General features: G+C 45.6%; 1 protein-coding gene across 10 annotated transcripts in view; it reads left to right on the top strand.

The window, feature by feature from the left end:
* The window catches only part of CEP350 (centrosomal protein 350), a 66,527-nt gene extending 59,384 nt beyond the window's left edge, over positions 1 to 7,143 (top strand). For 9 of the 10 annotated variants that reach the window (XM_079980970.1, XM_079980974.1, XM_079980969.1 and 6 more), the window contains 5 exons: positions 764 to 2,499; positions 3,234 to 3,635; positions 4,193 to 4,339; positions 5,005 to 5,127; positions 6,348 to 7,143. In XM_079980970.1, coding sequence (XP_079837096.1) covers positions 764 to 2,499; positions 3,234 to 3,635; positions 4,193 to 4,339; positions 5,005 to 5,127; positions 6,348 to 6,512 — 2,573 coding nt within the window. In that variant the 3' untranslated portion in view covers positions 6,513 to 7,143. The remainder of the gene's footprint in view (positions 1 to 763; positions 2,500 to 3,233; positions 3,636 to 4,192; positions 4,340 to 5,004; positions 5,128 to 6,347) is intronic. The other variant, XM_079980972.1, reaches the window with a different exon arrangement.
* Positions 7,144 to 26,045: the final 18,902 nt, after the last annotated feature.

Here is a 26,045-nt window from a genome sequence, read left to right as displayed (position 1 = left end):
GAGGCCTTTCCTTGTCTTTTCCTGCATTGTACCTCCCAAGTTAATTTCTGTGGTGTTCTCTCATTCATACTCTCTCTCTCTCAACTCCATGAATGTAAGCCAGAAAAATGCAGGGGATTAGCATTTCATAATGTATCGTAATACAACCATGTTACCTATTATGTTGCTAATTGATAGTTTTCACTGTGTTGGAGTTGTGAACCTCCAGAATCTTAGATGTGCACTCTTTCATTTCTCCACTCACTCCCCACTCCCATTTTCTCTGTCCAACTCTATTGCCCTTTTAGTGAAACATTGGCCTTTTAAAGTATCTGTGAAAAGTTTTACATATATATTTCTTTAGTTGGATATAGTGCTGTTCTTAACTGATATGTTGTTAAGCCCCTCTGGGTTATTTTGTAAGGAAGTTGGGATGTACATTTTTAAAATAAATGAAAAACTACTTGACTGCACAGTTGTTTAGCCTGGCTATCAAGGATTACACTTTTTCAAGTATAAATTAATTTTATAATGAATGATTTTAGAGTGTTGTTTGTGCTGTACTTTTGTACTGTTTTATTGTTGTTAGCCGCCCTGAGCCCGGCTTCGGCTGGGGAGGGCGGGATATAAACAAAATTTATTATTATTATTATTATTATTATTATTATTATTATTCATTAGAACACAAGCATTATTGACTTACTGCTTTAATAAGGTTAAATTGCAAATGTTATACAAAATGATGTAAGCCTTTCATGTCTTTATTCCGCGCCCCCCCCCCCAGATGCTGCTTCTCATGAGAAATCTGTGTCTGCGTACACCAAAAAATTCATTGAAGCAGAAATTCAGACCGAGGAGCACTCCCGAACACTACACTCATTTGTACAGTCCCCAAGAATATCTAAAGCAGAACCTGGTGGTTCATTGGACAGTTTGGCCTCATCATCTCTCTTCAAAGACTTAGGAGACTTAAGCAAAATATCCCATGTGTCACAGGACAGGTTTGAAGATGCAGAGAGTTTTGATTCTATTGTTTCCACTATTAGATCTGTGATACAAGAGGAAATTGAATCTGTAAAATCAGAAGAATCAGAGGCAGAAGTTTCTCAGAAAGTTTCTGAAAGATATGATGCTTATAAATTTAACAAAGAGCTGAAGAGTTCACCTCCGGCTTCCCTAAAGACAGATGTATGTCCTGAGGCTGAGCTGTTGGAAAAGAATCAGACTGAGTTGGCTTTTGTATGCGTTGAGAGAAAAACTGAGATGCCAAAGGAAACTAACAAGGATGATAAAAGTGCCTTATCGATCAAATCCTCTCCTACGTTGAGCAAGGAACTGCCGAAAGGAGACGCCTTGGTTTCAGAAAAGATTTCCATTTGCAAAGAGCCAGCATATTCAAATGATTTTGAAGCGTCTTCCTCAGGAACAGAGATATCAAAAGATGAGACATCTCTTACTGAATATTATAAGGATGATTTTGACACATTTACATTGTCCCTTGAAAAAGACTCCAGGTCACAGGGGGAGAAATCTTGCTATACAAAAACTCCTAGGAGTAGTATTGAAAGTGATGATGAAGTAAGTGAATGTCTCAGTGACAAGTCTTCATCTGTGGCCGGCAGTGTTCATTCAGAGAGATTATTAGAACTGAAGTCACCCACGGAATTTATGAAAAGTAGGGAACGGAGTGATGTGGAAGAGGAATCTGCTCATGTTGATTCATCACTTTGGGTTTCCATTTCCAAGACAGAAGAAGAAAACATTTTGAGAGGTTTCAACATTGGTGACAGAGTTCTTGTGAGTAATATCCAGCCAGGTACACTGAGATTCAAGGGCCTGACAGAGTTTGCTAAAGGATTTTGGGCTGGTGTAGAGTTGGACAAGCCTGAAGGAAATAATAATGGCACTTACAATGGCGTTCAATATTTTAATTGTAAGGAAAAACATGGTATTTTTGCTCCCCCACAAAAAATTTCTCGTATTTTGGAAAGTTCCAATAATTTCATGGATGCAGTTGAAAACTCTTTATGCAAACAAGAGCTAAATCACCACAAAGTGGATCAAAATGAAAAAGAGAATCTTGAAGAGGAGAGCGAAGGAAGAAACCTAAGTAAGAAATGTCTCCAGAATAGTTCTCCAAGAGATGCATCTGCCGTAGAGGACTCACCTGCAGCTGAAGATTGTATAACATTTGCCTCTCCACTCCTGGACTTGCTGACGAAAGAAAGAAGCCAATTAGAATCACAACTTAGAGTCCCATCCCAAAAGGAGGAAGAACGGATAGAGCAAAAGAAAAAGGTTGGCTTGCTGGCCGATAGCCTCCTGCAGGCTTTTGTGAAGGACACAGTTCATGAACTGCGGCAAATTGGGAAGGTCAAGAATGAGAAAATCCAGTGTAGCAATCAAGACCTCTGTTCTGTCCAAGAGAAAAGATTGGAAGCTAATGACCTGCAGAGCACTTCAATTTCTGAACTGGATGATGGTGAAGAAGTTTATTCTCCAGATATGTATCCCAGGGCTGTAAGTACAGTCAATCTCTATTGGGGAGGGTGGAACACTTCTGCAGAGAGCTCTGCAAAACTCTTTCCAAACCTTTTCAAGCTCTGGCTGTGGAGCAGACTTTTGAAGCATACAGTGGTGCCCCGCAAGACGAAGGCCTCGCAAGACGGAAAACCCGCTAGACGAAAGGGTTTTCTGTTTTGGAGGCGCTTCGCAAAACGAATTTCCCTATGGGCTTGCTTCGCAAGACGAAAATGTCTTGCGAGTTCCTGCGGTTTTTTTCCCCTTTTCCCCCCCTTTTCCTAAGCCGTTAAGCCGCTTATCAGCTGATCGCTAAAAGCCGCTAAACCGCTAATAGCGCTAATCCGCTAAGCTGTCAATGGGCTTGCTTTGCGAGACGAAAAAACCGCTATACGAAGAGCCTCACGGAACGGATTAATTTCGTCTTGCGAGGCACCACTGTATGTGATTTTGACAAATGGATGGGGCAACCCAGCCATCAATCATGTGGCATCATAGTGACATAATATGATAGGTAGATTACCTGTCAAAGTATGCCCACAGGTTCCAGCCCCTGGAGCTAAAAAAGGTCCTCTACTTCCAGTCTAGCCATTAAGTCTTATGACTGTTGAATGGAATGGGGCTTATCTGGGGCTGATGCCTACTAGATTCCACTGTCTATCAAAATGTGGCATACACTATAGGTGAAAACCACTACTGTTCTGAGTAGCAGCCACTTTCTTTTTATTCTACAGGAAAGCCCTGTGTGTTGTCCCAGTGGTCAGGAAGAGCTTGCCAAGAGGCTGGCAGAACTGGAGCTTAGCCGGGAGTTCCTGGATTTATCGGACGATGAGCAAGATTGGTTTGAAGAAGACTTTGGCTTGAGTTCTCAAAAACTCGTTCAGAAGGAAGCAGAGGACTTGGCTGTACTGCCTGAAACAGAGCCCCCAAAAGTGCCTTCCAAGCCATGTGAAGAGCTATTGGCTGTCCCACACACTGCAGAAGAGGTGGAGGAGCTGGTGCACGCAGCAGCTGAAGAATTATGGAAGTGCAAAAAGCTGGGGCACGAGATTCAGGCTTTCAGGATCCCCAGAGACCTGAGTGATTCCCCCAGAGATGATGACATTGAAGCTGTTAGTGAACAGATCTATAAACAGGTACATCAAGGGAGACAGTTGGGATTGTTGCTCTCAGATCCATGTGAAAAAATTCTTAGGAATCCTTTGGAAAAGAAGGAATGTGCTCTTTTGGCCTCCAGCTTTATTTATTTAGTTAGTTAGTTAGTTAGTTAGTTAATACATCTATCTCACCTCTCCTCTAAGAGGTTCCAGGCAGCTTCTCCTTCCTGCCCCAATTTTATATTTACAACAACCTGTGATTAAGGTGAAAGGTAGGGAGTAGCCGAAGGTCACCCCCAGAGCTTATATGACCTAGTGGAGATTTGAATACAGCTCTTCTGAGCCTTAGTCCAACACAAAGTTAGGGGGTGCATGCAGGGGGTTTGTGTAGGTGTGCAACAAGAGGGGGACCATTAGAAAGTAATTCTAGAAGTTGTGCCTCATCAGGAAGATTCATCTTCCACACTGAGAGACATGCACCAGAATAGCTGTGGTCACTATACAGGTGTAATTATAAACCACAGACTGCATATTGATAGTCCTGGAGAATACACCATCTGAAGCTATTTTTATTCTACATTCTTATGTTTACCAAGGCTGTGTTTGACTTAACAAGAGAGATTTTTGAAGAGATCTTTGCTGAAGATCCCAGTATTAACCAACCCATTTGGATGAAATCCTGCAGAATTATTACTGGTTATTTCCATCGAGTAAAAGATCCAAATGATCTAGAGGAGATCAAGGTAAGAATGAAGCTGTTAACTTCATTTAGGGACTTGGCACACTTCATCTGTAAGCCAAAAAAAGTTGTATAGAAATAGCTTACAATTTTATCTAGAATTTTTAAAAGCAAGCCATGACTTAGTGTAAGCTTTCCTAATTGTGACCCTTTCCATTTGCCAGTTTGCACCTATGCCCCATACAATGCTTATTATCTTTTAGTTATAGCAAGAAGACTTAAGCTCTGCCATGAATACATGACTGCTCTGACCTGTATTCTGGGATGTAGAACTGATGAGCTTTGTGGTTCACAAATAAGTTTATAATAGTTACTGCTGTAGTTAGGTATCAAGTTGCTTTATTGCAATTGAACTAGCACAATTCTGAGAGTCCTTCCTCGATAGTATGTTAAATTCACTGCATTTTAGTTTCTGAGGAAGAATATATTCTTGTCACCTCTTAAGATGACTATTCATAGTGAATAGGATTTTACTGTGTTTAACTACTATATAAACCGACAACACATTTTCAGAAAACATGTTATATCTTCTATTGTACCTCCCATACCCAACAGTACAAAATTCTTTAGATATCTTCCACCTATGAATTGTGTTGGTAGAGAGGATTCTGTGAATAGGATATATTTCTTTCAGATATATTTAGCTCATTCTTATATACTTTGCCCTAGTGTTTCATAACAACGGAGGTGCTAAGGCTCTTAAGTTTAAAGAAGGAGCCGAACCACAAAACGGACTGGCAGAAAATGATGAAATTTGGACGGAAGAAACGTGACAGAGTGGATCATATACTGGTCAGTAGATATTTTTAAAATTAGTTGCTGAAACATTTACTGGATAGCTATCAAAGGACAGGGAGTTCATCTGCTTATCAATAAAATAATTTGCCCTTCTGTTCTTATGCTGAAACTCATGGACATGCTCCAACCAAAACTGAGCACATTAAAAACCCATTAGACTGTAATGGCTTAATGGAATCTACTAACTCCAGAGCAGAGCATTTGCTTTGTGTTAACGTCCTGAGTAGCAAGGACCCAGTGTTTGCCATTTGGGGCTGCCTTGCTAAACCAAGCCAAAAATGGTTGTCATCAGCTTTGTCTTCCTTCCATCCTGCCTTGATGGATACAAGCACTTTCATTCAATAGCAGCCAAGGAAAACACACACACACACACTCTCTCACACACACAGACACACTTCTATTTCCTGCAGGAAAAAGAGGTGGGGAATACACCAGATTCACCAGGTGCTTGATGGCAGTGTTCAGAACACCCATCACTGTGCAAAAGCCAACAAAATCACAGCCACCCTTTCCTGCTCCAAAATAGAAAAGTGTTGGGGGTTTGGGCCCTACATGTTTAAAATGATCCAGGTGTCTTTGCCACAAAGCTACACTCAGCTACTTTCAGCCTTCCTTTCAAGGAAGGGGGAAGAGAGAGGATTCCCATGCAGCTCTTGGGACAATTCTCAACCATCTCTTAACTTTGGTGTTAGAAGGAAGGCACACTGTCCAGAGTAAATACTGAAGCCTGGCAGGGAATTTTATTTGAATTGTGAGAGTAGAATGGGTGCTGGTGGTGATGCAAGAGTTTGGAATTTTACTTCATCTTAAATGGGTATATACAGTATATACTCAGTCATGCTGTCATTTCATTATATTGCACAGTATGGGTGGAGCTTAAAATCACTGCCAATTGTCAAGGCAGACATAACAGTGGAGGTTGGGGTATAACACTACAACTGGCCTGAAGCCCTAGTGTGGAGTGAGTGTAGTCACTGGCAAGCACAGATTATTGCAATATTTTCAAGTTTGCTTTTAAGCTGTTATATAAATGATGACTATATTATGTTGTTCATAATAAAGCACTTGTGTTGGTTTCCTGAAGCCTGTTCTAAGGTGGGAGGAAGCAAAGCTAGCTGCAGGCTTTTACAAGAACGTGCTTATTCTAAATACGTATACAGATTTGTATTTAATAGCAGGAACTTTCTCTCCCTCTGCCCCCTCTAAATTCTAAGACACAGGAGCTGCATGAGGAAGAAGCGCAATGGGTGAACTATGATGAAGATGAGCTGCAGGTGAAGATGCAACTGGCAGATGGAATTTTTGATGCCTTACTTAAAGACACTGTTGATGTCCTTCACCAGATTAATGAAAAACACAAGAAGCTGCTGCCCGTCTGACACAGAATATTTTTTTCCGTAGCAATATGGTTTTACATCTCCCCCTTTAATAAATTGGAGTTATTAAAATGAAGAACCATGTTTACTATTTAGTTTCCATTGCTGGATGTCTCGTGCTCTAACCCAGTTAGCACCTCCGTGAGTGGTTCCCCAAAAATCACTCACGGAGGTGCTAACTGGGTTAGAGCACGAGATATCCATAAATGGAAACTAAATAGTAAACATGGTTCTTCATTCTAATAACTCCAATTTATTAAAGGGGAGATGTAAAACCATATTGTACTCCAGTGACAGAAGCTATATTTTACTTGGACGTACTGAGCTGAGCTGCAGAACCAGTTTGACACGGTTATTTACACAGACACGTACACACACGCTTTGTATCTGATATGAAGCGTGTGTGTACGTGTCTGTGTAAATAAGCCTGTCAGACTGGTTCCCAGGCCAATTTCTGCTACCAATCACACCTGCAGCTCAACAGATTATAATTGCAACCTTAACACTCTGTAAACTGTAAGATATCCAGGGTAGTCCCTGTGTATACCAGTGTAAATATCTTTGTTAATTTGAGATGTACTTTAAGAGAATAAAAACTGTAAATAAACTGGTTTATAAATTATCCAAAAAAAAATTTCTCTTTTTGAAATGTGATCCTAATTCTCTCTGTATATGTGTATCTTACTCCATTTAAAAAAATATTGCATATATATACACACACACACATACATACATACATACACATACATGCACACACACAAATACACACACACACACACATTTTTGTGCCATTCATATTATATTCACATCTAAAAACGACCTTTAAAAATTCACAGTAACTTCCCAGGGCTTCTGAGGTGACTTTAAAGGAAGACAAAACAACAACACAATTTTAATTTGTGTTCAGCCTGAGACACAAATCTGAGAAAAATGAGAGGTTGAGAGAGCCGCAAAATGGAAAAACTCTTTCCCCCACCCTGCCTCTCTACTGTGAGGCCTGGACATGAGAGTAACAGCTACTCAGAAGGAAGCTACACGACATTCAGCCAAGAGACAGGCCCAGCAGCACCACAAACCTTTCCGAGGCAGTCACCTCAAGCGGCACTCTGGGAGGAGCGGCAGATCTGCACCTGGCGTCTGCTCCTGCCTCCATGCCTCCTCGCTTGTGGCGCTGATCCCTCTTCCCTAGCTCAGTTTCTCCAGGGATGCAGGAAAGCTTTCCCTCCCTGTTCTTTTCCTTCAACATTTCACTCCCCCCCCTTGCTTCACCACAGCACTTCTCCCCATTTTACAGCATTGTACCTTCCCTTTCTTTCCGCACCTCCACCCAAACCGCTAACCCACAAATTCCATCGCATGCTGCATGCGCAGCTGCCGGGCAGGTTGCCAGTTTTGCAAGAGAGCGGCTTCCATCTCTAGCCAGCAAGCCATGGTGCAAAAGCGAGAGAGAGGTCAGCCAGCAAAACGGAAAGTGGAGGTGTCTTTGGGAGGTTGATGAGGAAGTGGGTGAGATGAGCAGTTTCCCACCACATGACCTTCCCTCCCTCCAAAGACACAGTTCAGTTGGTCAAAATCAAGGAAGGAGCAGAGTAGAACTGGAGGCCTGAGAGAGAAGTCTGAAGGCTTCCATTTGTTCCCTGAGCCTTACATTCCCTATCCGTGCTCTAACCCAATACCCTTAAAAGGTAAAGGTACCCCTGCCCGTACGGGCCAGTCTTGACAGACTCTGGGGTTGTGCGCCCATCTCACTTAAGAGGCCAGGGGCCAGCGCTGTCCGGAGACACTTCCGGGTCACGTGGCCAGCGTGACATTGCTGCTCTGGCCAGAGCCAGAGCCGCACACGGAAACGCCGTTTACCTTCCCGCTGGTAAGCGGTCCCTATTTATCTACTTGCACCCGGAGGTGCTTTCGAACTGCTAGGTTGGCAGGCGCTGGGACCGAGCAGTGGGAGCGCACCCCGCCGCAGGGATTCGAACCGCCGACCTTTCGATTGGCAAGCCCTAGGCGCTGAGGCTTTAACCCACAGCGCCACCTAAGAACTGCAATTCCCAAGGGGAGTGACATTTTCTGGTTCATCTCAGGCAGCAAAAAGTCTTGGGCAAACTCTAACCAGAGAGGGTGGGCAACAGTTACAGCAGGGGTGGCACATGTGCTTTCTGTGGGGGTTTGGGACCCAGCAATCATAACCCCCAGCCACCATGGCCAGTAGTTGGGGATGGTGGCTGTTGTAGTTCAGAACATTTGAGGGTATCACACTGGCTATTCCTGGGATTAAAGGCTCTTCCACACTTCTGCTAACCCCGGTACTTTCCCCCGGGGAAACCTGCTATTTACTACTGAATCAGAGCGAATAGTGATTGAGTTTTCTCCAGATTGACATTTGCTCCGATTTAGCGCTTAAGAGCGGGTTTTCCAGGGGAACATGGCGGTGCAAAGGCAGAACAGCTTGGACCCATGCTTTCTAGACATGGGACAAGCCCCAAGACTGGGTGGATTCAAGTTAAAATTGGCACTGAGCTATGCAACTCGCTGGGTGACTCCCCCCCCCCTCACTTTGAAACTTTGTCCCCCTTGCCATCTCCCAGCCTAACCTACATGACAATTTTAAACAGTTATCAAAAGCAGCAGAATTTAAAAACGGGTATACTGACAATTTAAGCACATGTCTGGGTAGCTTTGCTGAAACAAGATCATTTTTAGCATGCATTTACAACAGCCTGCCAAATATTAAAAGAAGAGTTTCAGAGCACAGGTGCTGCCACAGTGAAACACTGGACTCCTCACAGATGCACCTCGCATGATATTTGCAAGAGTGCACGTTCTGTAGATCAAAGCAATTGAGTAGGTGAAAGAGGGCCAGTGATCTAAGCATACTAAGACCTTGAACATGACTTGGTAGCAAATCAGCAACCAATTCAGGTCTTTAAACAGGTGTAAATATGGTGGTGGACTTTTCGACTGATTCAAGAGGAGACTTCCTGTGCCTTTACATAAATTCCAATACAGCAGGACAAACATAAGTGTTTGATAGTCACAGAGACTTTTCCCCTTGTTTCTAGCTGTCTCCTCAAGGGGAGGCCAAAGAGGCTTGCTGAACTCCAAGCAGAGAGCCCAGATAGAGAGACAAAACACTTTTTATGGGGGAAGTTTTTAGCAAAAGGCTTTGGCTGGTCCCCTTGCGGGCTGCGATGCCAAGAGAGATCAAGTTGCCACTGGCTGCAAATATGCATGGAGATGCAACAGCTGCCACTAGTGTTTCCCCCTGCCGTGGGACGTGTCCTGGGTGGAAACCAGCTACTGATTCCATCTGGCTTGAGTCCATCTGGGTTGGAATTCTGCATTGGTGGGCTTTTACTCTATTGTCAAATCACATCAACAGCGCTATGGCAGTATAGCTAAGACCCTCTTTGAAAACGTAGCACACAGCAAGCCTCTCCTCCAACAGAACTCACAAGGAATTGGCAGATCAACACCCATCCTAATCTGTCTTGACATTTAATTTCTAGAATAAGAGCTGGCAAGAATATGGGCAAATGGTTCTTAGAAGCAGAAGAGGATATTTAGGAGAAATCTGGCTCAACTGCTTGCGTCACCTCCCTGTTTCAGAGACTGGCCAGTTTTTCCCAGATAGTGAAAAACACTGTGAGAGCCATCAGGAATCTGTCCTCTCAAGGTGGAACCATTTTAATGGGTTTTTCCACCTTAGCAGCAGTTTAGGGTGGTTAGAAAGGCTAAACCCTGTATTGTTCCTTGTGTCATGAAGCAACGCTAGAAACTGTTGTTACATTCAGTTGTATGACTCCTTTCTGTTGCTAGCCACACCTCTTCACTTTCAATATATCTCATGTTCCTTCTAGCCCATCTCTTAAAGGAGCCCTGTCCTCAGGTTTATCTGTCCTCTGCAATAGATTCACACTGGATTCACCTACCCACAGATCACACTCTTTTTGCCCAGTACGAAACACTAAACCCATGGTCTGCTAGATGTACTGGATACCAGATTCCATTTGAGAGACTTGTGGTTGTCATGGAGGCCATGAACCCCATGGCTCTTTTGCATCTCATGTATTGCTTGCAGACTTCTCACAGGCATATGGTTGGCCACAGTGAAAACAGGGTGCTGGACTAGATGATGTGCCTTTGGCTATCTATATCACCAGCATAGGGACAATGAATTTGTCCCCCGCCCCAATACTGCCGAACCCCAAAGTTTTCTGACACAAGCACATGCAACACTCATTTCCCAAAAGAAAAAGGTGTGATGTCAAGAGCTAGAAGCTGAGGTCTACTCCTTTACACACCTATGCGGCAGGAGAAGGAACTGGCCACTGAAGCTGCACTCGGTTCGATGCTTGGGACGAGTTTTTTTTAACACGGGGGCAGGCCCACTCCCCAAAATATTAGGGGGAGCAAAGGGCTGGGTCCCAGGCGCTGGTGCCCTGCACATAAACTCCACAGCTGTAAAATCCTTGTACTACATTTGATGTCTGTAAAGCTTAGGTTGCCTCTTGTTGGCCTCCAACTCCCATCTACTCCTGTCACCATAACCATTGATCAGGGATGATTGGAGTCGTAGTCCATTGACACCTGGAGGGCGACAGGTCTCCCTGATTTAGTCCCCCCCCCCTTTGCTCTCTTTCAGGGTGATTTTTTAGCTTTTTGTTGCTCATGTAGGTAGGGGCAGCAAGTCATGTTTTGCCACCTGAGGCAAAATGGAAAGGTGCTGTCCTGTGTGCCCCCTGCCCCTCCTTGCTGCCCCTGCCACCACCACCCCATTACCGTGGCAGCGTGGCTTCCAGGTTCTGGCGAAATCTCACGTGAGCCCTTCTAAACCGATTATGAGAGGCTTTTATAATCTCTCACCGGAACACATAAGCCACCGCAGCCACTTCTCCTTGCTTTGGCGCCCCTTGGATTCTACCACCTGAGGCGGCTGCCTCAGTCTGCTTCATGAATGGGCCGGCCCTGTACTTTTGAAATAAATTAAGTAATTGGCTCAGCAGGGCTCCAAAGCATATGCTAGAGCTCCCGCATGAGTAAATAGTTCACTTCAGTGTCAAGGCGATGCCTGCCCAGAGCTTTCACCAACACAGAAGCAAATGAGGAAACCTTTATTGACTTTCGGGAACTCCCAAGTGTGTCAAAAGCTGCTGTGTCAGGAGCAGTGTTAGGGCAAGAGGGTGGTACCCCTCTAATCTGCATGGTTACTCATCCTCTGTCTCTTGGAATACCAGTTCCATTTCTCTCTGCCAATGGCTCCTTCCTAAACCAGTATCAATCACCTTGTTGAAACACAGAGCCTTAAAGTACGCAAATCTCAGGATTCTGCAGAAAGTGGAATTCCTGCTCTACAATAAAGCACGTGGACTGACACAAAACCAACGTACTCTTCTGAGCGTTACACTTGTACATCCCTTGTCCAGAAGCTTAATTTTTTTTGGCCTCTGATCAGGCTGCTGTGCTGCTGATGTTCCTCTTTTGCACTGACTTTAGTATGCAGTCCTTTCCTGGCCTCAGCTGAACTCTTTGCTGTCACCTTCCTCATGGTTCTATAGCAGAGGAGACCCTGGAATAATTATACCGTGTTCCAAGTTCCTCGCCGCTTCATCTCTGGGAATAGTCCATCCTTTTTATGCTGTTGTGTAACTCAGGAATGCCCCAGAGGCATCGGGAGTGCAGCCGTACTTTACAGCCACTTAGTTTTGGTAGAGCAGCTCCTGCCACAGCCAGCTGCAGGAGGCAAGAGTTTTGGCTTAGCCTCTCGGTGGCTTTTGGAATTCTAATTGCCATGTAAAAATTCTGCCTTCCTCCAGCAAACAGAACCTGTCGGCACTGAATGGCTGGGTGGAGCCCTGGGAGGTTAATAGGCCTAGCAAATAAACAAAACCATAACAAGCTGTGTTAACAACAGTTAAGAAGTCCCATGAACTCATTGGCTGGGAGGAGCTGAATGCTGAAGGACTGATCAGGGAGCTCACTTGGTCTGTGACCCAGAGCTTCATTGCTGCTCATGGTCTCCCAGCGCTTCAGAGAGCCAGTGTGGTGTAGTGGTTAAGAGTGGTAGACTTGTAATTTGGTGAACCGGGTTCTTTGAGACTCCTGAAGGGGAGTGATAGAGCAGGATATCAAATCTAAACTCCTCCTCCTCCTCCTCCTCCTCCTCCTCCTCCTCCTCCTCCTCCTCCTCCTCTTCTTCTTCTTCTTCTTCTTCTTCTTCTTCTTCTTCTTCTTCTTCTTCTTCAACAACAGAGAGTGTGCAATGTGAGGTGTTATGGTTAGAGGGTTTATGGCCCAGCCAAGTTTGGATTTGGATTTGATATCCCGCTTTATCACTACCTGAAGGAGTCTCAAAGCGGCTAACATTCTCCTTTCCCTTCCTCCCCCACAACAAACACTCTGTGAGGTGAGTGGGGCTGAGAGACTTCAGAGAAGTGTAACCAGCCCAAGGTCACCCAGCAGCTGCATGTGGAGGAGCGGAGACGTGAACCCGGTTCACCAGATTACGAGACTACCACTCTTAACCACTACACCACACTGGCTCCAAGTGAAAGTGTATGTGAGTTGGCACATGTTCCAGTGGGTGAGGGTTGCAATGAGGGAGAGATCAGGACCAGGGAGGATACCGCTGACAGATCTACAAATATGCAGTGACTAAATTTAGCCGATTGTATGTCACAACCTTAGTCTTGGGTGCTCTTTAAAAAACAACAACATGCCGCAAAGGTGATGAAAATATAGCATAATGGATGTTTTGTGTATGTGTGTATGTTATTAGGGGATGGCAGATAAACGCAGTGAGAATGCATGTGTCAAGAGGAGTGTCTTTGCAGGGAAATATTTTAGAGGTGGATCAAATGTTTTGATGAGAGCTGGAATTTATCCCAAGTGCTACTCAAGAATAAGAAGTCAAAGCAACTTCTACCTCACCATCAGAAAATTCCTAAAGAAGTGGATGTTTCTCTTGGAAGATTTACCACCAAAGGGAACTGGGCTGTAATTGGCCCATGGAAAAGATGGAGAACATCTGCAATCTATTATTTAGGCAACTCAAATGTTTTCTTATCTTGAAGCATAGTTTCAGGCTAGCCATGACTGAAGAAGAGAGGAAGAGTTTGGATTTGATATCCCGCTTTATCACTACCCTAAGGAGTCTTAAAGCGGCTAACAAATCTTCTTTCCCTTCCTCCCCCACAACAAACACTCTGTGAGGTGAGTGAGGCTGAGAGACTTCAGAGAAGTGTGACCAGCCCAAGGTCACCCAGCAGCTGCATGTGGAGGAGCGGGGAAGTGAACCCAGTTCACCAGATTACAAGTCTACCACTCTTAACCACTACACCACACTGGCTCTCTCTCTGAAGCAGGACACCGCAGGAGGTGGCAGTGCATGCTTTGTGATCCCATATTGTCTGTAGGGCTGGACTATCTCTGATTCAAACTGGACATCTGTGAATCCACATCTTCTCTTGGTCTCCACAGGAGCCTTTGCTCCATGATGATCTCCCATCCTTCAACCTTAAGACACAAGGCAAGAATCTTCCTTGGTATCTTCCACATAGAAATGAGCACCTTAGGGGAGCTAATCAGATCCTTCCGTCCAGAGGATGGAATGGGGCAGAAGTTCAGTTCAGTTCACATTTAACAGTGAGCTTACCCAATGCACTTTCTGAGGCAGCAGGCAAACTACTGAAACACAGCAATCTTTCGAAATTTGCACTTCTCCGAATTTTGCAATGCAGTTTTCCAGCCAAGTAATGTGCTCAAAAATGCATATAACTTATGGTTACCAGATGTCCCCGGCACAAGACACATCATATGGGGAGAAGGAGGAGAGGAGGAGGAGAAGGAAGAGAGAGAAAGAGGAAGGAGAAAAAAGAGGGGAGCCCTGACCTTGCTGCGCTGCCGCTGAGGAGGAGAGGTAGGAGAGCACCGGGAGGGCAAGGACACGGGGCCGAGCCCAGGCCCAATCCGAGCCTACTCCACGGTGGCTAGCACTCCAAGAGAGCAGGCCGGGGCGCAGAGGAAGGCTGCGCAACAGAGGAGACCACAGAAGAGAAGATATGAGTTCTTTAAAAAAAACAAACTTTTTTTTAATAACTTTTTTTTCTCTTTTTAAAAAAAGTGTCCCGGATTCTTTGAAAAAAATCTGGTAACCTTACCTTAGCGTGTTTCCCAATTTTGTGTGTTAGCCTATGTTTCAGAAGGGGGGAGGGCGTGGGACTATCACCTGGAGTTGCAGAGAGATGCCACCTCCAAATTATCTATACAAAGAAGTTTAACTATGGCCCAGGCTGGAGGGAGTTCAAGGAAGAAAGGTGCAGAAAGGAGGACTGCTTAGCAGGAAGGAATGATTCAAAGTAAGTAGGGTCACCAGACTGACAAGGGGCTGGCGCTTCTGTGAATTGGGCACAGTGGTTATTTCCATGCAGTCGAGGTCACCAACCAAATGTGGACAGTCAATATATTAAGTTTCCATTTAACCTCCAAGCATTCTGAACCAGATAACTGTCCTTTGTAGAGGACTGGACAGAAGAGGGGGTCCTTCGGTGAGTTTATTTTTATTTATTACATTTATAGTATAACACCTTTTCTCCCAAGGAGCTCAAGATGGCGCACATGGTTCTCCTCCCCATTTCATCCTCACAGCAACCCTGTGAGGTAGATGGGGCTGAGAGACTGTGACTGGGCCAAGGTCACCCAGCGAGCTTCATGGCTGAGTGGGGATTCAAACCCTAGTCTCCCAGGTCATAGTCCATCGTTCTGTAACACAGGGATAGGTCATTTGTGGCCCTTTAGATGTTGTTTACCAGCAACTCCCATCATTCCTGATCCTTGTCTATGGTTGCTGAGGCTGATGAGTGTTGGCCCCCAACAATGTCTGGAGGACCACTGGTTCCCCATCCGTGTCTGTAATAGATCCTGGGTCACAGAACCCTCCTTCCCTCTATGATTTAGCGAAGGCTCCTCAAAAAAGCCTTTGTTATTCCACAGTCAATGTGATCAAAGACTACAGATGCTTTAGAAGAGAAGAAGAAGAGTTTGGATTTGATATCCCGCTTTATCACTACCCGAAGGAGTCTCAAAGCGGCTAACATTCTCCTTTCCCTTCCTCCCCCACAACAAACACTCTGTGAGGTGAGTGAGGCTGAGAGACTTCAGAGAAGTGTAATCAGCCCAAGGTCACCCAGCAGCTGCATGAGGAGGAGCATAGAATCGAATCCGGTTCACCAGATTACGAGTCCACCGCTCTTAACCACTACACCACACTGCAACATTAATGCCAAAAACTTCCTCATCTCAAAGACAAGTTCCATTCTAAAGCGGCTGAAGAAGGAACATTGTTGGACAAGGAGACAGAACGACAAGGAGACAAATGGGGCAAGGAGAAAGATTGGGGTGGGCAGAGAAGGAGTTGGTGGCAGACAGATTACAGTTTGAACACTATGACGAGATGACCCTCATATTTAAGCATACTGGTACTTCTGTATGCAATTCCTCATTGGGGGAGGGGGTCTAATGGGTAATAAAAGGTTAGCAGGGTCAATATGCGTTGACTATTGCATTTCTTACCTTTGGGGTGTTAAAATGATTAGTATCCAATACAGAATTAGGCACACGTCAACCCATTGAAGGGGATGGGTTTCAGCATAACTAAATCTGGGTTGGATGAGCCCAATTATTACATAATTCTGAATTAATAAATTGCATCGTCTTTGTCAGCAATGCTTCATTCCCCAGAGTAATTATTTCTAGTTCTGTTACAGCTAATTGTCGTAATTATTGTCCACGTAATCTCAGAAGTTCCTATTTGTGATGGTGGTTCTTTCCTTTCCTCGTTCCTGCACTACATTCTGGGAGAATATTTCAGGGGGTCCAGTTACAAATCTATCCCACAGGGTCGAGTTTGTGCTTGTGAGAATTTTTCCTCATTCGCCTGTGCCCACCTTGGGAGGGCAGGGAGAGGAGGAGTAAAGTCTGATGACCTCAGTGACCACTGGTAATGAGGATGTTGAATGCTTGTGGCAGATCAGTTAATAGTTCTGCACTGGATCCCAGCCAGGTTGAAACCTTGGCATCTGTACAATCCCAACCCCACCCCCCTTCTTTTTTCAGTCCACAGAAATATTAACTCAGCCTGCAAAGACTGAAGAGGGAGAAGATAGTGATAACACATGCTATTTACACTAATCTGCATGTGAATTGCACTAATATTTTGAAGGCACACTTTCAACTAGTTATATTAAGGTTACCATCTTTTTTTCCAAAGAATCTGGGGACACTTTTTTTTTTTTTGAAAAGAGGAAAAAAAGTTATTAAAAAAAGATTTTTTGTTTTTTTAAAATAAGAACTAATATCTTCTCTTCTGTGGTCTCCTCTGTTGCGCAGCCTTCCTCTGCGCCCCGGCCTGCTCTCTTGGAGCGCTAGCCATCGTGGAGTAGGCTCGGGTCGGGCCTGGGCTCGGCCACGTGTCCTTGCCCTCCCAGTGCTCTCCTACCTTTCCTCCTCAGTGGTGGCAGCAGCTCGGCAAGATCAGGGCTCCCCCTTTTTCTCCCTCTTCCTTCTCCTTCTCCTCTCCTCCTTCTCCCTGCATCAGCTCCAGAGTTTTTCTGGCCCTGGAGTGCTGCTGGGCAGTTGGCCAGGTGCTCTCGCTCCCGGCTCAATTTGGGTCGCAGGAGGGGTCAGTGGTTCCCCCAGTTGACACACCGGGCGTGCCCGGTTCCCCCTCGGCAGTGGCAGCGGCGGCAGTCTCAGCAGCCCAGAGCCAGCCTGGTAGCACACTTGGCTCTGGCTGGCTTCAGGAACTGCTCGCTGCCATGGCGCCCGCCATTTTGCCTCGCTGGACGTCCCCATATGATGTGTCTTGTGCCATTGAACCAATCACGCAACATTCATTCCCTACTAAGAAATCTACAACACTTAAAATATAAATCCGGGGGGATTAAATGAAATCTGGGGACATTCCAGAGATGGATTTTGTCCGGGGACAGATTTTGTAAATCCGGGGATTGTCCCTGGGAAACAGGGACATCTGGTAACCATAAGTTATATGCATTTTTTAGCACATTACTTGGCTGGAAAACTGCATTGCGAAATTCGGAGAAGTGCAAATTTCGAAAGATTGCTGTGTTTCAGTTTGCCTGGGAAACGGAGACATCTGGTAACCATAAGTTATATGCATATGATAACCATACGCTAAGGATTTGGGAGGGTGGGAAGGTACAGACAAGGTAAGGCAGAGGCACCACAAGCCCAGCAAGTTAAAAGCCACACCAAATACAATAGTGCTCTTTCCACCACCGTAGACTGACTGAGCCTTTGCCTCTGACTCAGAAACACCTTGGGTGGCTCCCTGGATTTTTGTTTCCACATTCAGCACACAGAGAGTAAGGACACCACCCTCCTAGTAAAGGGTGGCTGAAGCATACTGAGAAAATGTGCTTCGTGACGGAAACACATTAATCATAATGTTACTGATACAAGGTAGCAGAGTCTTTTAGTGAACAGTAGAAATTAACAAATGGTAGGTTTTTTGATTATTTGGGATATGAAAGGGGGGAAACAGCTGCAGGGAAATTCTTGGGCTAGCCTATGCAAAAAGGACCTGGCCAAGTTAGGACCATTAATGAACAATGCAGGGCCATTGAGGGCCATTGCAATGCAAGGGAGCTGTCCTTCCCCACTGGCCTGAGGTGGAAACAGAAACAGGGGGTTTGGGTGTGATGTCACAAGAAGAGTTTGGGGCTTGGAATGGCTGAAAAAAGAGCAAAAAGAAATTAGTTGGCTGGCTGAAGGCAGAAGTGGTCTGGATTCCAGCACTGCTGTGGGGAACAAGCTCCTCTTGAGATGACCATGCTGTAAGAACTGAACTCCTTCTATGTAGACTAAAGCTGTAAAGGTAAAGGTACCCCTGACCGTTAGGTCCAGTCGCACACGACTCTGGGGTTGCACACTCATCTCGCTCTACAGGCCGAGGGAGCCGGCATTTGTCTGCAGACAGCTTCCGGGTCATGTGGCCAGCATGACTAAGCAGCTTCTGGAGAACCAGAGCAGCGCACGGAAACGCCGTTTACCTTCCCGCTGGGGCGGTCCCTATTTATCTACTTGCACTTGACGTGCTTTCGAACTGCTAGATTGGCAGGAGCAGGGACCGAGCAATGGGAGCTCATCCCATCGCAGGGATTCAAACTGCCAACCTTCTGATTGGCAAGTCCTAGGCTCTGTGGTTTAACCCACAGCGCCACCCGCACAGAAGGCTATATCAAGTGCACCAAGTATTCTTCCCCCAGTTTCATTTTAATATAATAATATAATATAATATAATATAATATAATATAATATAATATAATATAAACACACACACACACACACACAAGAAAGCTCCATTTTTTTGTTTTGATACAATAAGATTGATATCTATCAATCCATATATATGTCTGTGTGTATATATATAGTATTAAAATGAAACTGGATACAAGAAAGCTCCATTTTTTGGTTTTGATACAGTAAGATTGAGGTCTGATATATATATATATATATATATATATATATATATATATATATATATATATATATTAGATGTTCTCCCTACAATTTGCAAAGGGCGTAGGAGTTGAACATGATCCAGCCAGAAGTGAGCAAGGGATCCCATTGATTTAGTTCTCCCATCGAAATGAAAGTGATCAGAAACTGCTTGCACCCTTACGTTTTAAGAGTCAGGCCCTTTGATTCTTAATGCTTTGGCCGTAATTTTCTTGCGAGGCGCCCTTGGCCTCAATTGCTCACCGTCGATGCGCTGGCTGTCTTCATTCTTATTCACATGTGCCATAGCTTTTCAGTCTTGCGTTCATTAGCAGTGATTTGTCTTATGCAAAAAAAAAAAAATCTTTGCCTCCGGCATAAGTGGTGGGAAATAATCTTTTTTTAAATTATTATTGCTCCATTGATGTGTGTCTCATCTGCATTTTTGGGAAAACATTGCCTCCTGTAAAGGAAGTAATCATGTACTGGAGACAGACAGGTACAATTTGCTGTCTTCCTTCTGGGAATTTACTTTATTAGCTTCCTTGAGCTGCTCTTTACCCTTTTGGCCTGGTCATGTGTTGCCTCACAGATCCCAGTGGCTTGTTGCTACAATTCCCAAACTGAATACAGTCATACCTCGGGTTACAGACACTTCATGTTGTGTTTTTTTGGGTTACGGACCGCCGAAACCCAGAAGTACCGGAATGGGTTACTTCCGGGTTTTGGGGCTCACACTAAATCGCGCTTTGTGCATGCACAGAAGCGCCGAATTACAACACGCGCATGCGCAGACGCACTGCTGCAGGTTGCGAACGTGCATCCCTCATGGATCACATTCGCGACCCGAGCGTCCACTGTAGTCAATCCTTCTTCCCAGGGAACCCTGGGATTTGTAGTTCTGTGAGGGGAATAGAGGGTCCCCTAACAATCCTCAGGGACGCAGGTGGCGCTGTGGGTTAAAGCCTCAGCGCCTAGGGCTTGCCGATCGAAAGGTCGGCGGTTCGAATCCCTGCGGCGGGGTGCGCTCCCGCTGCTCGGTCCCAGCACCTGCCAACCTAGCAGTTCGAAAGCACCTCCGGGTGCAAGTAGATAAATAGGGACCGCTTACCAGCGGGAAGGTAAACGGCGTTTCCGTGTGCGGCTCTGGCTCGCCAGAGCAGCGATGTCACGCTGGCCACGTGACCCGGAAGTGTCTCCGGACAGCGCTGGCCCCTGGCCTCTTAAGTGAGATGGGCGCACAACCCCAGAGTCTGTCAAGACTGGCCCGTACGGGCAGGGGTACCTTTACCTTTACCTTTAACAATCCTCAACACCAGGCCTAAGCAAACTCGGCCCTCCAGATGTTTTCGGACTACAACTCCCATCATCCCTGACCACTGGTCCTGCTAGCTAGGGATGATGGGAGTTGTAGTCCCAAAACATCTGGAGGGCTGAGTTTGCCTATGCCTGCTCAACACCTTTAAGAAACTACATTTCCCAAGAGTCTTTGGGGGGGAAGTCATGACTATTTCAGGTAGTATGCTACTGCTTGAAATGTTTAGCAAAGATATGGCCCAAGGCTGTATGCATACTATACATTTAAGGCATGTTCTTTCCCTCAAAGAATTCTGAGTACCATTGTTTACTCCTCAGTTATGATTCCCAGCATCCCTTAATGTGCTGAGAATCCTCTGAGGGGGGAAATATGCTTCAAATGCGCTTAAAAAATATAGTGTGCACACGTCTAAAGAATGTAGGAACCCTCAAGGACCATGTGATGGTTGCTATTATTAATATTATTCTTCATTAAATTGGTATTCTGCCCTTCATCCGAAGATCTCAAGCGGGAAGACAGCATAAAAATGCAAAATAAAAACACGAAATACATAATAAAAACAAGGACAAACCAAACCAATAACCTCCCTCTCCCACAAACCCATTTAAAAGGACATAGGATATCAATCAGCCAAAGGTCTGGTCGAAGAGGAATGCTTTTGCCTGGTGCCTAAAGGTGTATCATGAAAGTTATTTATCACCCTGGGGAGAGCACTTGACAAATAGGGAGCCATTGCAGAGAAGGCCCATTCTTCTGTTGCCATCTCTGGGCCTCTTGTGGAGGAGGCACACAAAGAAGGGTCTCAGATGATTATCTCAGGTCCCAGATCTGTTTGTATGGGGAGAGGTGTTCCTTGAGGTTTTGTGGTCCCTGAGCCCTTTAAGGCTTTATAGGTCAAACCTAGACCGCATCTCTAAAAGCAGAGACATCACCTTGCCAACAAAGGTCCGTATAGTTAAAGCTATGGTTTTCCCAGTAGTGATGTATGGAAATGAGAGCTGGACCATCAAGAAGGCTGATCGCCGAAGAATTGATGCTTTGGAATTATGGTGCTGGAGGAGACTCTTGAGAGCCCCATGGACTGCAAGAAGATCAAACCTATCCACTCTGAAGGAAATCAGCCCTGAGTGCTCACTGGAAGGACAGATCCTGAAGCTGAGGCTCCAATACTTTGGCCACCTCATGAGAAGAGAAGATTCCCTGGAGAAGACCCTGATGTTGGGAAAGTTGGAGGGCACAAGGAGAAGGGGACGACGGAGGACGAGATGGCTGGACAGTGTTCTCGAAGCTACCAACCTGAGTTTGACCAAACTGCGGGAGGCAGTGGAATTCAGGAGTGCCTGGCGTGCTCTGGTCCATGGGGTCACGAAGAGGTGGACACAACTAAACAAATCAACAACAACAACAACGTCAAAATCAACACTTCGAATTGGGCCTAGAAATGTGCTCAAACCATCTTGCCCGGGGGTGGGGTGGGAGGAGCAACCTGGTCTAGAGGATACGCAGTGAGTGATTTCTTCAGATTCTGTTCATTTCATACAGGGATGGAGGACTTTGGCCCTCCAGATGTTTCTAGACTCCAACTCCCATCATCCCCGACCATCTGTTGATGGAAGCTGGAATTCCAGCGACATCTGGATGGCTGAAGGTTTCCGGCTTCTGATACAAGGCAATTTGGAAGCAACTTTTAAACAAGCAGCACTCCCTGTAAGTAAAGCTTGTCGTTGGGGCGAGGCTGGAGCAGGGACAGACTTGGATCTTTCAAATTCCAGCGGCCAAAATTTGGGGCCCTCTGCCTTCCATTCTGTGCATCCCCATAGTTGTGGTGCCCCGTGGCAACCCCCTCAGCTTGGCACCCTGTGTGGGGGAACCAGTCGCGCTGCCCTAAATGCACCTCTGGCTGGAGTGTGGTGTAGTGGTTAAGAGCAGTGGACTCGTAATCTGGTGAACCGGGTTCGCTTCCCTGCTCCTCTACATGCTGGGTGACCTTGGGCTAGTCACACTTCTCTGAAGTCTCTCAGCCCCACTCACCTCACAGAGTGATTGTTGTGGTGGAGGAAGGGAAAGGAGATTGTTGGCCGCTTTGAGACTCCTTAGGGTAGTGATAAAGTGGGATATCAAATCCAAACTGAATAAAGGTAAAGGTAAAGGTACCCCTGCCCGTACGGGCCAGTTGTATCTGACTCTAGGGTTGCGTGCTCATCTCGCTCTAGAGGCCGTGAGCCGGCGCTGTCCGGAGACACTTCCGGGTCACATAGCCAGCGTGATGAAGCTGCAGCTGGTGAGCCAGCTCCAGTGCAGCACACGGAAACGCCGTTTACCTTCCCGCTATAAAGCGGTACCTGAAGGAGCGTCTCCACCCCCATTGTTCTGCCCGGACGCTGAGGTCCAGCGCCGAGGGCCTTCTGGCAGTTCCCTCATTGCGAGAAGCAAAGCTACAGGGAACCAGGCAGAGGGCCTTCTCGGTGGTGGCGCCTGCCCTGTGGAACGCCCTCCCACCAGATGTCAAAGAGATAAACAACTACCTAACATTTAGAAGACATCTTAAGGGAAGTTTTTAATCTGTGATATTTTATTGTATTTTTGGTTTCTATGGAAGCCACCCAGAGTGGCTGGGGAAACCCAGCCAGATGGGAGGGGTACAAATAAATTATTATTATTATTATTATTATTATTATTATTATTATTATTATCTACTTGCACTTAAGAGTGCTTTCAAACTGCTAGGTGGGCAGGAGCTGGGACCGAACGACAGGAGCTCACCCTGCCGCGGGGATTCGAACTGCCTACCATGCGATCGGCAAGTCCTAGGCACTGAGGTTTTACCCACAGCGCCACCCGCGTCCCTCTAACTGAATACATTCTTCTAATGTGTTCAGGTGAGCAAAGCTTATTTTCAATCAATCAAACCTTTATTGCATTAGCATACAGCCATAGCAGGATAAAAAAAAAAAATGCTAGAGACCAACAACCAAACAAAATTCAAAGCGATATTACTGCGAATGTATATAAAGCATATAATGGCCCCAAAATAGGCTCGGGACATTAGGTTAAAAGGTAATAAAAGAATTAAGACAGGTCCAGGTCTAGGACACACTACCCCGTCAGAGTAGCCCTGAGTTTCAAGGCCTGCACTATTAAGGTTGCCACCCCACGTGTAACTTGGGGATTTGCGTCCACAAGAAGCGATTTCAAACAGTCTTCCTTAGATGTGATGGTGGACGGGATCAAGAGGAGGAGCTTAGTTCTTATTAGCTCATAAATAGGGCAGTAGAAAAAGAAATGTATGAAGTCCTCTACTTCATTCATTGTGCATGGACATAGACGCTGAGTAATAGGGGTCTTAGAGTAAATCCCCTGCAGGAAGACTGTGGGTATAGAATGGAAACGGGCCATGGTGAACGCTCTTCTCAAATTGGGCTCCGTCAGGTCTATCAAGTAGTTGGCAAGTGATCTTACCACTTTCACTTTAGGGAGCCACATGGAGAGGTGAGCTGTGGTGGACTGTGCCCGGTCCATGGCCTCGTCTCTAGTAAGAATCCAGGCCCGGATTTTATGTTGATCCCAAGCTGACAGCGTGTCAAAATCTGGGAGGGAGTAGCGTGCAGTAATAGTCTCCATGGCCTTGGACCATTTATTGCTATGAGAACTAGTTAAAAAGGCTTGCCTGGCTAAAAGGGAACCTGGGGCTTTGATTAATTTACAATAAAAACTAATAATTCTAATGTGGGCTCTCGCAACAATGGAGGGGAGGCCCAGTTCTGTTCTTAACTGTGCAGCAACCGAGCCCTTGGGGAGACCCAGTACCTTTCGTGCAAAGGAGTTTTGTAGAATCTCGAGCCGTTGTAGTGTTTTTAAATTCCACCCCCCAGATTTCAACCCCATATAGTAGCATCGGGAGGACTTTGCTGATAAATGCTTTTCTGATTGGTGAAACCAACTGGCCGCCTTTTGCATAGAAGAATTTCTCCAAGGCTTTGATGGTTCTACGGGCAGCCAGGATGGACATATTTAGGTGAGCTGACCAGCTAAGCCCATACTGAAAAGTGATACCCAAATACTTGAATGCTGAACAATATTCAATAGAGTGGCCCTCAAAATTCCAGAATGGCTTCCGAGTTTTCGTGCCAAAAGTAAGAATTTTGGTTTTGGCGAAATTGATTTTGAGGGAGTTGGTATCACAATATGTCATGAGCCCTCTGAGCATGTTGTTTAAGCCCTGCTTGGTTAAAGACAGTATCACCATGTCGTCCGCGTAGAGTAATATGGGGATCTTGAGCTGTTGTAGAGAGGGGGCAGATTGGTTTAGGGCCTTCATGGTTGTAACGATGTCATTGATGTAGAAATTAAATAGAAAAGGAGCCAAGAGGCAGCCCTGTTTGACCCCTTTATTCAGAGGGAAAGAATCAGAAAGGGCTCCCAGAGGGCCAAATTTTACTCTGGCCGATATATCATTGTGAATTTCCATAAGAAGGTGGAGGAGCCTCTTATCTATGTTGGTGTAACTAAGCTTCTGCCATAGCCTATCTCTAGGGATGGAGTCGAAAGCGGAGGTAAAGCTTATTTTAAATATAACATGGAGTTCTGTGCCCATTGTGTTTTGTTTCACTCTGAAAAACATACAGTCTCTGGTATTGCTGTCAGCTAGATTGTTGCATGGGCATGGCCAGCTGCAGTGGGAAAGTAAAAAACTTTAACTGTCCACCTGGAATGTTGCCCAGGTGTGCTGCAGACTGCCATGAAGTGGATTATGGGCAGCAGATGCTGCCAGCCAGCAGAAGCCAATGAGAAACAGCAGTTGCACTTAAAGTGATCTTTGAATGAGTAAACCCAATCATGAGTCTTTTTTGTGCTTCACTCCAAAATAATAATAATGCTTACCACTGATATAGTCCATATACAGTGGTACCTTGGGTTACATATGCTTCAGGTTACAGACGCTTCAGGTTACAGACTCCACTAACCCAGAAATAGTACCTCGGGTTAAGAACTTTACCTCAGGATGAGAACAGAAATTGCACGGTAGCAGCGCAGCAGCAGCGGGAGGCCCCATTAGCTAAAGTGGTGCCTCAGGTTAGGAACAGTTTCAGGTTAAGAACGGACCTCCAGAACGAATTAAGTTCTTAACCTGAGGTACCACTGTATAGAGTGCTGAAAGAGCTTCGCCTTCACGATGCTACAACAGTATTGTAAAGTAGGCCAGAAGCATTATCCATGCATTGCAGATCATAGAAGTGGAGAAGGGAACATAAGGGGCTGAGGCTGGCAGCGTCTTGCCCATTGGGGGAAACAACTGAATGTTGCAAAAATAATGCTGTGGGCTGCGGTCTCCTTTCAAGTATGTACAACAGGTACCCTTTCTGAGCATGTTATCCTCAGAGCCCATGATTGACACCTACCCCACACCCAGTCCGTGGCAAGCAAAACCCAGGAATAGGGAGTGTGGGGGGTGGGGTGCACACTTTACAAGGTCCCAACCTCCAAGGGGTTTGGCCTGGACCACAAAGGGGAAAAAACTACAGTAGTAGTAGTAGTAGTAGTACAGTGGTATCTCAGGTTACATACACTTCAGGTTACAGACTCCGCTAACCCAGAAATAGTGCTTCAGGTTAAGAACTTTGCTTCAGGATGAGAACAGAAATTGTGCTCCGGTGGTGCAGCAGCAGCAGGAGGCCCCATTAGCTAAAGTGGTGCTTCAGGTT

Source organism: Podarcis cretensis, assembly GCF_951804945.1.
Source record: "Podarcis cretensis genome assembly, chromosome: 6".
NCBI lineage: Eukaryota > Metazoa > Chordata > Lepidosauria > Squamata > Lacertidae > Podarcis > Podarcis cretensis.
This window is presented reverse-complemented; position numbering and strand designations above follow the sequence as displayed.